The sequence below is a fragment of the Cnephaeus nilssonii genome (assembly GCF_951640355.1).
Source record: "Cnephaeus nilssonii genome assembly, chromosome: 4".
NCBI lineage: Eukaryota > Metazoa > Chordata > Mammalia > Chiroptera > Vespertilionidae > Cnephaeus > Cnephaeus nilssonii.
The window spans coordinates 66,381,559-66,395,623 of record NC_137075.1 but is presented as its reverse complement, the minus strand read 5'-3'; the positions used below and the strand labels follow the sequence as shown (position 1 = coordinate 66,395,623).

Sequence of the window (14,065 nt, the reverse complement as noted above, 5' to 3'; positions counted from 1 at the left end):
CCTTCAAGGTCCCGCTTGAACATACCCCCTAGGGGAATCCTTCTGACTCGCCCAGAAAGAGAGCCGCTCTTTCTCTGGGCTTCCAATTCCAAACAACACTGCGTTCAACCCTTCGGAGAGTTTTCTCCATGAGCCCAGTGTAGCTGTGGTCACTGTGTCCCTTTTTGCCTTTGCACAGGGGAGACTCGGGACTTGGTCTCTGCATCCACACCCCCTGAAGCCCAGCACAGAGCCAGCGCCCAATGCTGGTATCCAACAAGTAAACACATGATGTTGTCCAGCTCTCTGCTCCACTTCAGACCGGCCGCTGCAACCTGTACCACCTCCTCCCTCATCTGCATTCACGCTGATCTGGGGGTTCAAGGAGAGGGAAAGCGATCTCTAAGGAAGGCCCCCAATCCTGTCCGTCCACTGCTGCCACACCGAGAGAGCCAGGCGGAAAGGGGGCCTGCCTCTCTCCACCACGGTGAGTCCTCGCACCAGAGTACACGTGAAGGCTCCCATCATGTATCACACTCACATCACAGAAAGCAGGGTACCACGCAGTTCAATAGAATGTGTTCTATTCTCCTATCTTGAAAGGTAGCGGGGCCAGGTTTGGAATTTAGAATTCTCGGACTCTTGGTGGCACAATAGAACGTGGACACTCAGGGACAACTGTCCCCGAGTGCCAGCCCACCCCCAGGGCCATCCCACACTTAGAAGGGCTTCCCGCACACCACACACCCACGCAGACACCACAAACCCACGGTCCACCTGATTCCTCCGCGCCTCGTAGCCCCGGTCAGCCCACGGTGCGCACCCTGCCCGCGGGCAGTGCCATCTTCCCGCAGGCAGACGGGCCTGGGGAAGAGGCCACACGGGACTTGGAAGCAGGCGCAAGACCCCCGGGGCAGGGAACGAAGGGCCAGAACCCACGTGTGGTCTGAGGGGTGGAAGCGAGGCCCCAGAACGGCCACCCCTGGGCCTTACAGCTCTGCCCACGAAAAGCAGCGCCTCCCAAGGAGGACCACAGCACGGCCCTCTCAGCCCAAGTCCCCCCTGCCAGGCGCTAAGGGCAGACAAGGGACCATCGTCCACGACGACGTTGTATCAGAGCCGAGTTTCTGGCGCTGCCCATGCTCACTTGCCAGCCAAGCCAACCGGTAAGGTGGTACTTCAGGGAAAGGCGGAGCTGCCTCCCAACCAGGCCACAGAAAGCACCAGCAACAATAAACATCAGACGCTCCGCACACTTACGGGCAGGCTATCGGTGACCGGGGCGTGAGTCACGGCGTTTCTTCTCCAGGACCTTACCCATCCCCCACCCAGGAGCACTGATTCACCCAAGTTTGTTTTTAATGCTATTATTTTTAGGCAGCCAAACAACTTTAAAACTGGCGATAGAGAAGGGGAGAGGGAAGGGCAGAACCACCGAAGAATATGAATTGTTTCTCTCTCAGCCGTCGGCCGAGCCCCAAACCAACAAGTGGCATGGCTGTGCGCGCCTGGTGTGCATGGGTTGATGACAGAGTCTGTGACTACATAACCAAGGTTCTCCAAATGGTGAGCTCTGAGAGCAAGGGGTTGGGGGAGGAGGGGAGAACCGGTCCCCTATCGGAATTGATTGACACCATCAGTCCAATTTCCCCCTTGAGAGGGAAAATGAGTGTTTCCTGAGCACCTACTAAGTGCTTGATCTATCTTCTCTCCTTTGGGTTGATTTAGATGAAGTAGGTGTTCCCACCCCCATTTTACTGAGGAAGAAACTAGGGCTCAATATATGGAAGCAAGTGAACCCCGGGTGCCAGCCCACGGGCAGACTCAACCCCAGGTCTGTCAGATGCCAGAGCCCTCTGCTCTTTCTTCATTACCGAGCTCTTCCTGTCCACCCAGCCCCCCACCTCTGCTCCCCAGGTGTTATTTTAAGAATCTGTCTGGGTACAGATGAAGGGCAACACACAAAACGTGAAGGGTAGCAGAACACACTAACTTCCTCTGCCCTCCCCGGCACAGAGAGAAGTAAGGCTCCCCTGGAGCCCGAACGCAGTGAGGGGAAGGGAAGGTTTACAATGGGGGAGACAGGAAGCAAAGAGAAAAGCCCAATTTCCATCCCAGTGCCTGCTTCCAGCCACTTGTAACTACTCAAAAAGTCCTTTCTGGATCCATTACTCCGCGTCTGGGCTCAGCCCAGAGGTGATTTTTTAAGGAAAAAATGCCTTTTGGCATTTTTGAGCTGTGACAGCATAAAAACAGACCTTTAAAAAACACACACCCAAAAAGCATTACTATTTTCAAAAGCCCCGTTGAAGAGAGAAAACTGGTGACACCTCAGAGCCACAACTTGGCCTGGCAGTTTGTGATGCAACACTCAGCAGCAAAGGTGACCAGGTCGGGAGCGCTGTAGGTTTCAAAGGCAAGCCCTGTCACCATGTTTCTTAAACAGCACTCCCGTTCTCCACCCCCCGCAAAGCAAAGCAGCCAGAGAAAAACTCGCCAGCTGTACACAAGGGGGGGGGGGGGGGGAGCCACGTGATCCAGAAAGGGGACTATTTCCGGAGAAACGCACTTTTCATTTCCTAGCTGGGGTTTAAACTTGTCACCTCCACGCGGCCTAACAAAAGGCACATGCTTAGGCAATCAAGTGTAGCCGTTCCTTATATAGATGCCCGAAAATAAATAAAGGAAGCTTTCTGGGTACACTCTGACATATGAGCAAACATTTTCCACAGGTATCCTCTAGAATGCCTACCTCTTCCATTTAACCATTTTTAGGCATTTGTGGTCATTAGTTTAAGTAAACTTCCTGCTCTGAGAATAGCCAAAAATAGCAACAAAGAAGAAAAATTGCTCACTGCATCTAAAGACACACAGCCTCCACATCTTTATCCTAGTGTTCGGCTATTTTTATATTCCTTTGTAGTTAAATTTCATTGATTCTGACTCACAAGGTAAGGGAGAGGCGTGGAGGAGAGTGGGGGTTGGGGGGGGGGGGGGGGGAATGACCAAAATTAAAGACTGAATTACAGTTTTATGACTTTTATTTATACAAATGGATTGGCATCTGCGTTATAGCTTTATTACTTGGCATTTATATAAATGGAGTGGCACCAGACTGATGGGGGTCTTAGGACATAAACCGTTAAGGAAGATTTGTGATTCACTGATCAGCTGGATTTGTGCCAGTGCAAGCTTCTCAAATGCTTGCTTGGAAACCGCGTTAGGGTTAGAAAGGCCCTCGGACGGAACTGATCCAGCCTGTTTTCCAGCTGAGAACATCCGGGGCCCAGAGATAGCGGGTGACTTGCCCGGGCCACACAGCTCATCAGAAAGAGAACTAAGTCTAGAACCTGCCCAGGTGTGCTGACTCCTGCCTGCCAAATGCCCCCAAAAGCCGCGTTTATAACTAGCAGTTCTTTGACAGCATCTATGGAGAGGAAAGGCCTGCTAAACAAACTTTAACCTGGTCCAGAATTAGCCAACTCTCTTCATTAACAGGCCACACCGGTGTTTTCCTTTTAAACTGAGTGTCTCTGTCAAAACCGTCCTGCAGCAGCGCGCACTGGGGCAGGCTGCTATTGACTCAGAGGCCCCAGATCATCAACAGCAGATAGTGAGACTTGTACTATAGATTTGTTATTTCTGAAACTGTTCATTAAGTCCAAACAAAGGGTAATGTTACACACACACACACACACACACACACACACACACACACACTCTTACTCTCATCAGGAGTCAATAAAGTGCAGCACTTGGGGGATTTGGCTCTCTGACATCCAGAAAACAGTACTTGCACATTAACCGCAGGGAACACACCCCCCGTTATTTCCACCACACAGAACCCGGGTTGGCTGCCAGTGGACTAGAGGCTACAGGAGGGCAGGGACGTGGCTGCCTTCCTCGCCGTTTTGTCTCTTCTACCGAGCGCTGGGTTGGGTGCCCTGGAGGAAAGCCTAAACATGAAGTGGACAGGCTCTCCTGGAATCTTTGTTCTGAAACTTGGAAGAGAGTAAAATTAGAAACCAAACTTCTGCAGTGTGGGGTTAAAAATGGCAGCTTCCAGCTGTTTACAGGAACCATTGTGCTTGGAGATTGAAGGCTTCTGGCCGGGAATCTGCTCGTGGTCAACAGATGGTTCCCGGCCCTTGTTGGGGAGGAGCTAGGCCCATCCAAGGGTGCACCAACCATGGTGTCTGCAGAAGCCGGGCACCCTCCCAGCCCCCTGCATGCCCGGCAGGCTGCTTCCATGAGCACGTCTCTCCCCAGACAACCAAAACTACCAGGTGTGGATTTGGGGGAGGGGGGGGGGAGTTGATTTTTAAAAATAGGTCAACACTTCAAAGGAGATAAGGACAAATGTTAATCAGGACTATTCATGAGCCTGGTTCATTGAGAAAGCTGCATTCCACCTTAGGGAACATAACTCCAGGAAGCTGGGGGAGAGGTAGACAAAGAAGGTGGGAGAATAGGTAGGCAATGGGAATAATGTCTGATTTAAATTAATTTTAGAGAGGAAGGGAGAGGCAGAGAGGGACAGAAACATCAATGATGAGAGAGAATCATTGATCGGCTGCCTCCTGCAGGCCCCCTACTGGGGATCAAGCCCGAAACCCAGGCATGTGCCCTGACCGGGAATTGAACCATGACCTCCTGATTCATAGTTCAGTGCTCAACCACTGAGCCACATGGGCTGGGCTGACTGCAATTTTCAAAGCAAGCCCTGCTTGGTTCTATCTGTTTCATAAAGGAGCACATGCAGAGTAATGGCTGAATTGTGTATCAAATGGCATTAAGATCTCCTAAAAATTAACAAGTGAAAATTGATGGTCGCTCAGTCCATTAAATCATGTTAATTTTCCTTCCATTATAACAATGCAGCAATTACAAGTTTACGTTATTAAAACCCATATTTATTTTTCAAAAAAACTCATTTTCATTGGATTCCTGAATGTGATAAGTTTGAGCCAAATTCTCTCAATTTCAATTACTTTTTGCATTCCTTATCAGAACTAAGTGACTACTGTATTCATTGACTTTTTTTCTGTTAGTAGAATCATCATTTAAAACTTCACATCCTTGCAAAGACTTTTCAAAATATGTTAGTCAAAGTTCTTACGTCCTTACAGAAACTCGGGCTTAAATAATTTGTTTTTAGCAAGTGTTAAGCAGAGAAATGAAAAGACCAGGTCTCACCAAAACTCTGAAATGTTAAGCACCCACAATCATCTCCAAGTTGTCCACTTTTTATTGACACTCTGTTATAGTCTGAGCTAATGTATCTAAAATTGCTGTTCCCACCTCAGAAACCTGAATTTCAGGTTTGCAATACTAAGTTACTTTTTACTTCAAAGAGAGAATGCTTAACAATGGAGTAAAAGACTGTTCAGGGGTCACTAGCCCTTTGGTACAAGCCACATGGTAACATATTCATAGCAGAGCTCACTTTAGCAAAAGGCAGAAGGCAAAGATGTCATTCGCTGCCTCCTTCTTGCAGGCAACTATCGCCACGTAAAGTGCTCATGATCATAGCGCAGTCCAGAAACTTCCTTCAGAGAGTAACTGCCGTACTCTTTTGGTATTCACGGCACACTGACCCCTGCCTCCTCTCCCCACCTCCTCACAGAATGAATGGCCTGTCCCCCATGTCTCTGCACCTTGTACAACCCTTGGGTGCAGCTCTTGCCCTGTATCTTTGGGCAAGTCTGTCTCCTGCTCTAGACAAGGAGCTTCTTGAAAACAGGTGCCCGACCTTGCTCATCGTAGTAGATATATTTAATAAGTGGTTAAATAATTTAGTAATGAATGAGTGCCACACACAAGAGGCTAAGCATAGATAGCACTTACGTCTGTCAAACTCTCTGGTTTACAAAACACTTCACAAGCCTTATCTCATCCCGATTTTACAGGTGCAGACACGAAGGCTCTGAGACATCCAGTGGACTCTTAAGTCCACCCAGGTATTAAAATGGCAAGACCCAGGGCCTGAATTCTGGGCTTTCTTTCCACAGAAAAGAGATGGCTGTCATTATTTTGTTTTCTAACAGAGTGACTGCTACAGTATTTAAAAGACTCATCATAGGTGTCTTTCCCGCCCCCCCCCCCCCAAAAAAAAAAAAGAATTCCCACTCCATACCTATTTCTTTTTATGGCTGGGACTAAGAAAGAAATAGCAGGTACTCCACTAATGCCCTATTGGTGTTTCCCTTACTGAAGTGCACGCTCCTCACAGGCAGGGCCGTCTCAAATGTATCTCTGCATCCTCTCCCATTGCCCGGAATACTGACTCAGACATGAGAGGGCCAACAGATAACAATGAATCAACAAACGCCAACTCTCACATTTAATTAGGAACTGTGAGCAAGGGGCTGTCTGCATCGGCCCAAACATTCACCTCCTGGACGCAACGGAAGGTCCAGGGCTCCAAATGCCCAGGGAGCGCCAAGGTGATCCTGGGTTCAGCCAGGGCTCTGCGCCAGCCCCATGGTCAGCGACTCGTTGTCCTGGGGGCCCCTTCCCTTCCCAGCCCTTGTGTGTGTAACTCTCCTAATCAAGGTTAACAGGCAGCCATGGCAACAGGCCTGTCCCCGGAAGTCTGAGAGAGGAGTTTTAACGACGGGGATCTTTCCCGAGGGTGAGAGTAGCCTGGTCAAGTCCTGGTGGGTGACCGGAGGAGGCTGTGCTAAAGGAGAAGCACAAAGAAGCAGGAGTCGGTGTGTATCAGAAAGTTCCCCCGTGTCCCTCTGTTCTTGGTGCTTTGATACAAGAAAGCCCAAATTCCCTCCCAAACAAACCAGGCCATGAGCTTGGTCCAGCTCCCAAAACCCGGGCCAAAGCATGGAGCCTATGGGTGGAGGCACACGTTATTGGAATGCATCAGAACAGGCATTCGAAGTGTGCCTGGCTCCTTCCTGATTGCTGACAGAACGTGCACACACCTCCTCTATCCCTCAGCGGCAAATGGTATGACTCCATTCTTACAAACTGGCCAGGTAGGTACCTGAAGCTGTCCTCGGGTGCTCCAGCAGGTGAGGAGTGAGATGCTGTTATACACCTTGTCTATGTTCTGCCCATCCTGCCAGACCTCAGCGTACCCTGACATAGCCCGTGTCGGCGTACCTCAATCAAGCTCTCCCCACTTCCTTGGCGCTGGTCTCTCTTATGTTCTTGATATCAATAAGCCTGTATCACTTCAGCTCTTCTGATCACTGAGGCAGGTTAGAGCCGGTGTAAGAAGGAAGCAAGCCTGTGGTCTGGAAGGCCCTAACATACAGCTGTAATTGCCAAATGTTACTGTTGCCGCTCATCGTTACATATTAGCCAAAACACGCTTGTCAAAAATCTCCTTGGACTGAGGGCTTCTTAAACCCTAAGGTCCGGCTCTCACAGAGCACTTGTTAGCGCCCAGTGCCCCACCTCTCACACACACAGGAGGGTAACTTATAAAAGGCAGTGCGGAGAGAGCAGACAATTTGACAAGCAACACAACAATCTATGGGGCTTAGCAGACACATCGATATCACTAGCGTGAGGCCAGCTAACCACCTCCCCAAGACGTGGCCTTTAGTTGTCTGCCCACGACCAAAACAGCAGCAGCTATTGCCAAGGGAGACAAGGTGACCCAGAGGCGTGGGCACAGGATCCAGGGATGGAAATCCATCTTGTCTGGATCCACCCAAGCAACTCGGTTTCCCTAACTGAGAAAAGATGGAAAAAAAAAAAATTCTGCCTTATTAGTAGGTCCTTGCCAGGCAGGTAGAAGATGTCCCAGTCCTAGGAAAGTGGCGACAGACCAGGGAGCAACTTAACTTGAACTCTCAGAAACATTCAAAGCTTCCTAGACCTCAGGCCCCAGAGAACTCTGGAAGAGGAAAGGGGGGGCCAGAGCTATGTTCCCCCAGAGGGCAAACTTCTACTAAGGCAGGGGAGAGCAAGGCCTCTCCTCCAAGCTGTCACCAGCCCACAGACGGAACGTTAGCAACGCTCCCAACAAAGATCCACACTGCCCTCCATGCCCCCCGCCATGAGCAGTATTTGAGCATTCAACAAAAAAAAATGTATTCAGAATCTTCAAAGTAAACAGCAGTAGGAGGCAAAAAAACAAAAGAGCACAGTGGGTCAGAGTCCCACGGCTACTCTAACCAGCCTTTCCACCTCTCCCCTCGGACGTTTTCTCAACGTTAAACAGGAGATAAATCTTAAGCGCAGCTGCCTTATCTGGTTTCCACGAGTTACTTTCTTTTCTTAATTTCATAAAACCATGTGAAAGTGCTCCGTGAACTGCAAAACACTTTGCACAGCTGCTCGTTTTATAACTGATATCATTTTTGTTTTCCGTTTCAAGGCATAAAGTCCTTGTCCTCCATGCACCTGGGCAGCCAAGAAGGCAAGTTTCCAAAAATCCCCTCCCGGGACACACATTCATCCTCCCCGCACCCGCCCCACCCCCACCACAGGAATAAAGAAGAATGAAGAACCAGAGCTGGGACCAGAACCCAGGGCTCGCTGACCATCACATCACACCACCTCCTCTGAAGTCAGTTCTGGCTCCAGATCACACACCCAGAGCGCCCTTCCCAGACAGCACACCGCCTTCCCTCCCCCTTTATTGACTGGATCCACCCAGTTAAAAAAAAATTATTATTTTTTAAGTCGGTGCTCCCACCATATGTGGCATTTATTTCCAGAGGAGAGGCCTGCCCTGGGTTGCCGGGACAGATGTTGCTTTGTGCCTGCCTGACACGGCTGGCAGCTCTCCTACAGCTGCTCCAAGCAGGTGGCCAAGGATGGAGTCCACTCCTAGCCCAAGAGCAAGGGTGACCATCTCTATGGGGGCTCAAGCCCTGGGGACCCTCTCCTTATTCCTCTGCAGCCGGGGACCCCAAGAACACCTGCACGCACGCACATGCACAGGCTCGCACACTCCCTTGGTACAGAGTCAGGCTTTAGAGGGGCTGAGAGGGAGAGACAGGGGGCCAGGGTGCTCCCCCCGCCACCCCAAGTTCCAGTGCGGCGCAGCTCAGCTAAGACGAGGTCCCGTGGAGGAGAGAAGTCACTGACCCCTTCCATCAGCCATCTGTGAGCTCCCCCGACCTCGCAGCGCGGCGTGCATTCTAAAGGAGGGCCAGGCAGATGGCAGAGCACTGGGGGAAGGAGGGCTCCGCAGGAATGCAAGGGCCGCTGCGAGGCCCCCTCCGCGTGTGTTTTGTTATCTGGTGGCTCGGAGCACCCCCTGCTCCGCAGCAACCTGAAATCTCAGGCGGAAAGGAGAGTAAGAAACGGTGGGGGGCGGAGGGAGGGGGCGATGGGGGAGCTCGACTCTGGGCCACTTCTCTCACCGGCAAGTCGGAGCCCTGCACCGCACCCCAAGTGAGTGTGTGCGGAGGGGGGGGGGGGGGCGGGAGCTGGCAGAGCCGAGTCTAAAAATACTCGATAAAAATGCTAATCCCGAAGGCAAAAAGAGAACGAAGAAGGAATCTGTCAATCACCGGGCCCCAGCTGTACGGACTGCATTCCTGTTGAGGAGGAAAGACGTGGGGGGGGGGGGGGGGCGGGGGGGCAGCGCTGAAGAAAAGAAAGCGAGAACCACCACCGCCACCTCCACGGGCGCGGGCCGCGGGGGCGGGGGGCGGCGGCGGGGGAGGGGCTCCGGCCGCGGAGCTGAACAAAGCGGGCCTCAACTTGGAGCCCGCAGCTCCCCGGAGTGGGGGCGGCCCATTCGAGCAGCACCCCCTTTCCGGGAGGTGAAAAGTGAACGTGAGGTCTGAAAGTGAGAGTGCCGCGTGGAAGGCCCAGGCTTGAATCTTTGCAAATCCAGAGAGGTTTTGTTTGGGGTCCCCTTTCTGCCCGCGCGCCCACCTCCTTACACACACACACACACACACACACACGCACGCACGCACACGCACACTATCCCTCCCGATCCAACCCCACCCGGCCGCCCCACCGCGCCAGGGGGCCGGGCCGGCGCGCCCCGGGTCGCTCGGGCCCCCACCTGGGGATGGTGATGCACTTGGTGTTGACGTTCTGCGTGGTGATGGCCTTCTCCAGCTCGTCCAGCTGCCCCGTCTTCTTGAGCTTCTTGACCAAACTCTTGACCGCCTTCTCGCACCACTTCTCCTCCTGCCCGTTCTGCTCGCCCTTCTTCCAGCCCAGCAGGCGCTTCACGATCGGGGGGGTGAAGGGCAGGATGGACGACATGGCTGGGGAGGGCGCGCGGGCACCGAGGGGCGCCCCCGGCGGGGCTGAGCGCGGCTGGACGCCGGGGGCGCAGCGGGGAGCTGGCCGGGGCCGCCCGAACTTCTTCGCCTCAACTCTCGGCGAACTTGCCCGTGCTCCCGGCCGGGCCGCGGCGCTGCAGCCTGCGGGGCTCCCGCGGCAGAGCGAAGGGCGGCCCGGGAGGCGGGCGGGCGGGCGACAGCGGCGCCGGGTCCGGCAGGCCCCGAGCGCGGGGCGGAGGCGGCGGCCGCGAGCCTCGGAGTGGCAGAAGAAAGTTTGGGTTTCCGCACGGGCTGGCTGTGTGGGTGCCGCCTCCAGGAAGGAAAGTCCAACCCCCAGCCAAACTTTGCTCGCCTCGGTCGCTTTGAGGCGCAGATTCCCCCGCCTTGGCAGCCTCGCCTCCCCGCTGCCCTACTCTTTCACCGCTCGCTCGCTCGCTCCCTGGGCCGGTCTGGGCCGTGCGCCGCGCTCCCGCTCCCGCTCCCGCTCCCGCCCGTTCCCAGTCTGTGTTTCATGCAAATCCGTGTGCAGCGCCCTTTCCAAGCGCTGTCGCCGCCCCCTTGCCGCCGGGGCTCCCCGCCTCCTCCCCCGCGCCCCGCCACCTCCTCCCCCGGGCGCCCTGCCCGCCCCCAGCCTCCCGGAGGGCGCTGGGCCTCCCCCGCCCGGCGCGGAGCACGCCCACGTGGGCGACCGGGACAGCGGCTGCCGGGGCTGGAGCGCGCAGGATCCCGCGCGGCCCCGACCTGACTCCCGCGAGCGCCGGGAGGAAGTCGTGGGAAAGGAGAGGCGGGAGGAAGCTCAGTTGGAGTTGCGGGCCGGACGGGGTTAGATTTGCAGCAAATGAGCACTGTCCGGCCAGAGGCTGGTGGTGCACCCCGGGGAGGACCCGGGTCCGAGAGGGAGCGCACCGAAGGCTGAGGCCCAGGAAGGCGGGACGCGCACTTGGACGCGTGCGCGCGCTGATCCCGGTCGGGGGCCTCGGCGGGCACCGGCGGCCCCGGGAGCCGTTTTTATTCTCTCTCATCGCTGAGATCACACCGGCTGAAAGCCCCGAGACTGTATGCGAAGGGGGGAGCTGGGAGCGGGGAGAAGTGGGCTCTCAAAAGTGGGCATTTGGGAACCTCAGTGACTCCCTGGATAGTAGCTGCAGCCTGGGGTCCTTTGGGCCTTGTGAATGAGTGCCCGGTAGAAAATCGGCTTCAAAGACATCTGTTGAGTTCTTGAAGGAAGGAATGGGGGCGCTTTAGAATTTATCTTTGGGAGGAAATTACATTGCAGGGTGTTTGGAATCTTGTGATACAGAAAGATCTGAAAATTCGACGCCCAATAACTAGGAGAGCTCTGAACTCGCAAACTGGGGCAAAGGGAAGTACTAGGGTAATTTATGTATTGGAAAGTTAGCCTTGGGAAGCAAGGAAACACTGGGGTGTGGGGAACTCTGGGGCTTTTCTCTCCACCAGCAGAATTCAGGGTCATCTACCCACAAAGCCTTCAGCTGCTTTCAGGAGTTAGTTACCCCACGCCCAGGGCCTTTCTCCTGCAGCCCCGCCCCTCCCAGGCCTGTTGCCTGGTGTCTAAGGCCTTTGTTTGTTTTTAACAGCGGGAAACCCCCGTGGTGAGAAAGAAGTTATCTGCAAACCTTCAGGCAAGGGAGTTACAAAGCGCTGCGAGGTTGGCGGAATCCACAAAGTCAGCCCAGAAACTGTAGGGGTCCCTGCCTTGTCAGAGTGAATGGCCTCCCGCAGGCCGGTCAGCTGCTGCGGCTGAGCTCTGGCTCTTCCCCCTCCCCTCCTTCTAAGTCCCGGCCTGCAGGGACCTTAAAGGAGAAGCCCTGAGCCCCAACCGGGGCTTACGGACCTGGTTCCCATTCCTGGCTGGTCCTCGGGCTAATCTGCAGCCAATGTAGCCTTAGGTTTCACTCCCTTCTTCCCAGCCCTCAACACAAAAGCAAAGGAAGGAAAACAACCAACAGATGGATGGCTTTCTTCACTCCAGGCAGCCCAAGTGCTGTCCTCTGATGTGATCTTCACAGTGGCCCTGGAGGTAGAGGTCCCTATGCCTCCCAGTAACAGAGACGAGGATACTCACTCAGGATTCCAAGCAGCAGAGCTGGGATCAGAACCCAGCGCTTTGTGAGGGGCCTCCGTCCCCATTCTTGCCCCTGCACCCAGCTTATAGTTGTGGAAGGTAAAGATGACATCACTGATAGATCTCTTTGCAAAACAAAAGTTCTTTACACAGGCGCGCTATTGTGACACTCCAAGAAATGTTTGCTCACCTGTGAAAGGGTTGTGGGAATCTAATGTGAAAAGGTTTGCAAACAGTCAAATGTTGTGAAGCAAGAGAGCCATGCCTTGGGGCCCGTGGGAAGGCAGTGAAGAGTGGTTGGGATGAGGGAGCGCAGTTCAGGTAGACACACACTCGTTTCTGGGACCACTGACATGAAAAAGGGAGGTCCCTAAACTCCAGGAGCTCACAGCCTAGAGAAGTTCAAAGGGGTGGGAGGTGTGTGCCTGGGAGAAGGGGGCCCTTGCCGTCATCATCTCCCAGTAACACATTCATTTTAACCTGAATCGAATCAGGCAGGTCCAGCTGTTGAGAGGTGGTCAGAGTGAAAGGACCTCAAGCTCCATCAATGACTGGCATGACTTTCAATCCCGGCTCTCTCCCTCCCTTCACCCTACTAAGCATCTGTTCCTCAGCTGTAAGAATGGGCTAAAAGGTTCTGTGCAGCTTGGTGGATCTGGAAAGAACATTGAAATTGTTCTCCAGCCCTAACCGGTTTGGCTCAGTGGGTAGAGCATCGGCCTGCGGACTGAAAGGTCCCAGGTTCTATTCCGGTCAAGGGCATGTACCTTGGTTGCGGGCACATCCCCAGTAGGAGGTGTGCAGGAGGCAGCTGATTGATGTCTCTCTCTCGTCAATGTTTCTAACTCTCTATCCCTCTCCCTTCCTCTCTGTAAAAAAAATCAATAAAAATATTTTTAAAAATAAAAATAAATTGTTCTCCAATGCAAGCCCCTCACTTTGCAGCGGAAGCTATGTCTGGTCAAGGGATGTGATTTGCACTGTGGAGGGAAGGAGCCTAAGAGAGGCCTGGGGGTTAAATGTAGCGGAAGGGCCTGGCATATACCTAACCCTCTGAAGTCATGACATCGGAAGGGCCTCTCCTTTAGCCCTCTCATTTTCCTGAGAGGAGGAAATAACTAGGCAGCAGCCAGTTAGTGTGACTAGCCATGCTTTCCTGAACTTCCTTCGAATGCTGGCCTCCATGTGGAAGGGACAGCTGTGCGTGCAGAAAAACAGCGCTGGACCCACGTGTGAGTCCAGCAAGTGCATTTCTGGGCTAGTTCTTTCTCCTCTGGCCTCAGTTTCTCCACTGGAAGACTTAAGGGAATAAGCCCAGTTTCACAAAGCAGTGAGGAGGGCTGAGGAGTGGATTCCTCCGGGTGCCAGGAGGACCCTGCATGCTCCCTTGACTTGGTGGTGAACCGGTGGGCGGCTCCAGAGGGGTAGGAACTCTGTTCCGGTGCTTGGTCTCCCGGGGCCCAGCCAGGCCAGCTTTTGCAGAGGTTGTCCTTGGAAGGAAAACGTTAGCCCTGTTAATTTTTCATCCTGGTAAGTGCAAAGTTCAAGAGAGGTGGGCTGGGACCAGAGGCAGCGACTCTGTTTCCCTGGGGTTAGTCCTACCAGGAAGGAACCATGTAAGTGGACTTGCCAGAGGGTCCGCACGTGTTTGGAGTGACTCCCAGGTGGAACACTGGAAGAGAGGAAACACCTGATTTCAATTCCAGTTATTTTTCCTTTAGCTAAAGGTGTTTCATCAACAGGGGGTAAATCTAGAAAGGGCATTAAAATTGTTCTGTCT

The 14,065-nt window shown here is 53.6% G+C and overlaps 1 protein-coding gene across 2 annotated transcripts in view; it reads right to left on the bottom strand.

The window, feature by feature from the left end:
* SMAD3 (SMAD family member 3) overlaps window positions 1-14,065 on the bottom strand; it is a 252,296-nt gene that overhangs the window by 105,945 nt on the left and 132,286 nt on the right. The window contains exon 1 of one of the 2 annotated variants that reach the window (XM_079768743.1): window positions 9,974-10,717. The exons of the other annotated variant lie outside the window; for it this stretch is intronic. Within the exon in view, the coding sequence (XP_079624869.1) occupies window positions 9,974-10,179 (206 nt within the window). The 5' untranslated portion in view covers window positions 10,180-10,717. Of the gene's footprint in view, window positions 1-9,973; window positions 10,718-14,065 lie in introns of those variants that run through there. 2 annotated transcript variants of the gene reach the window in all.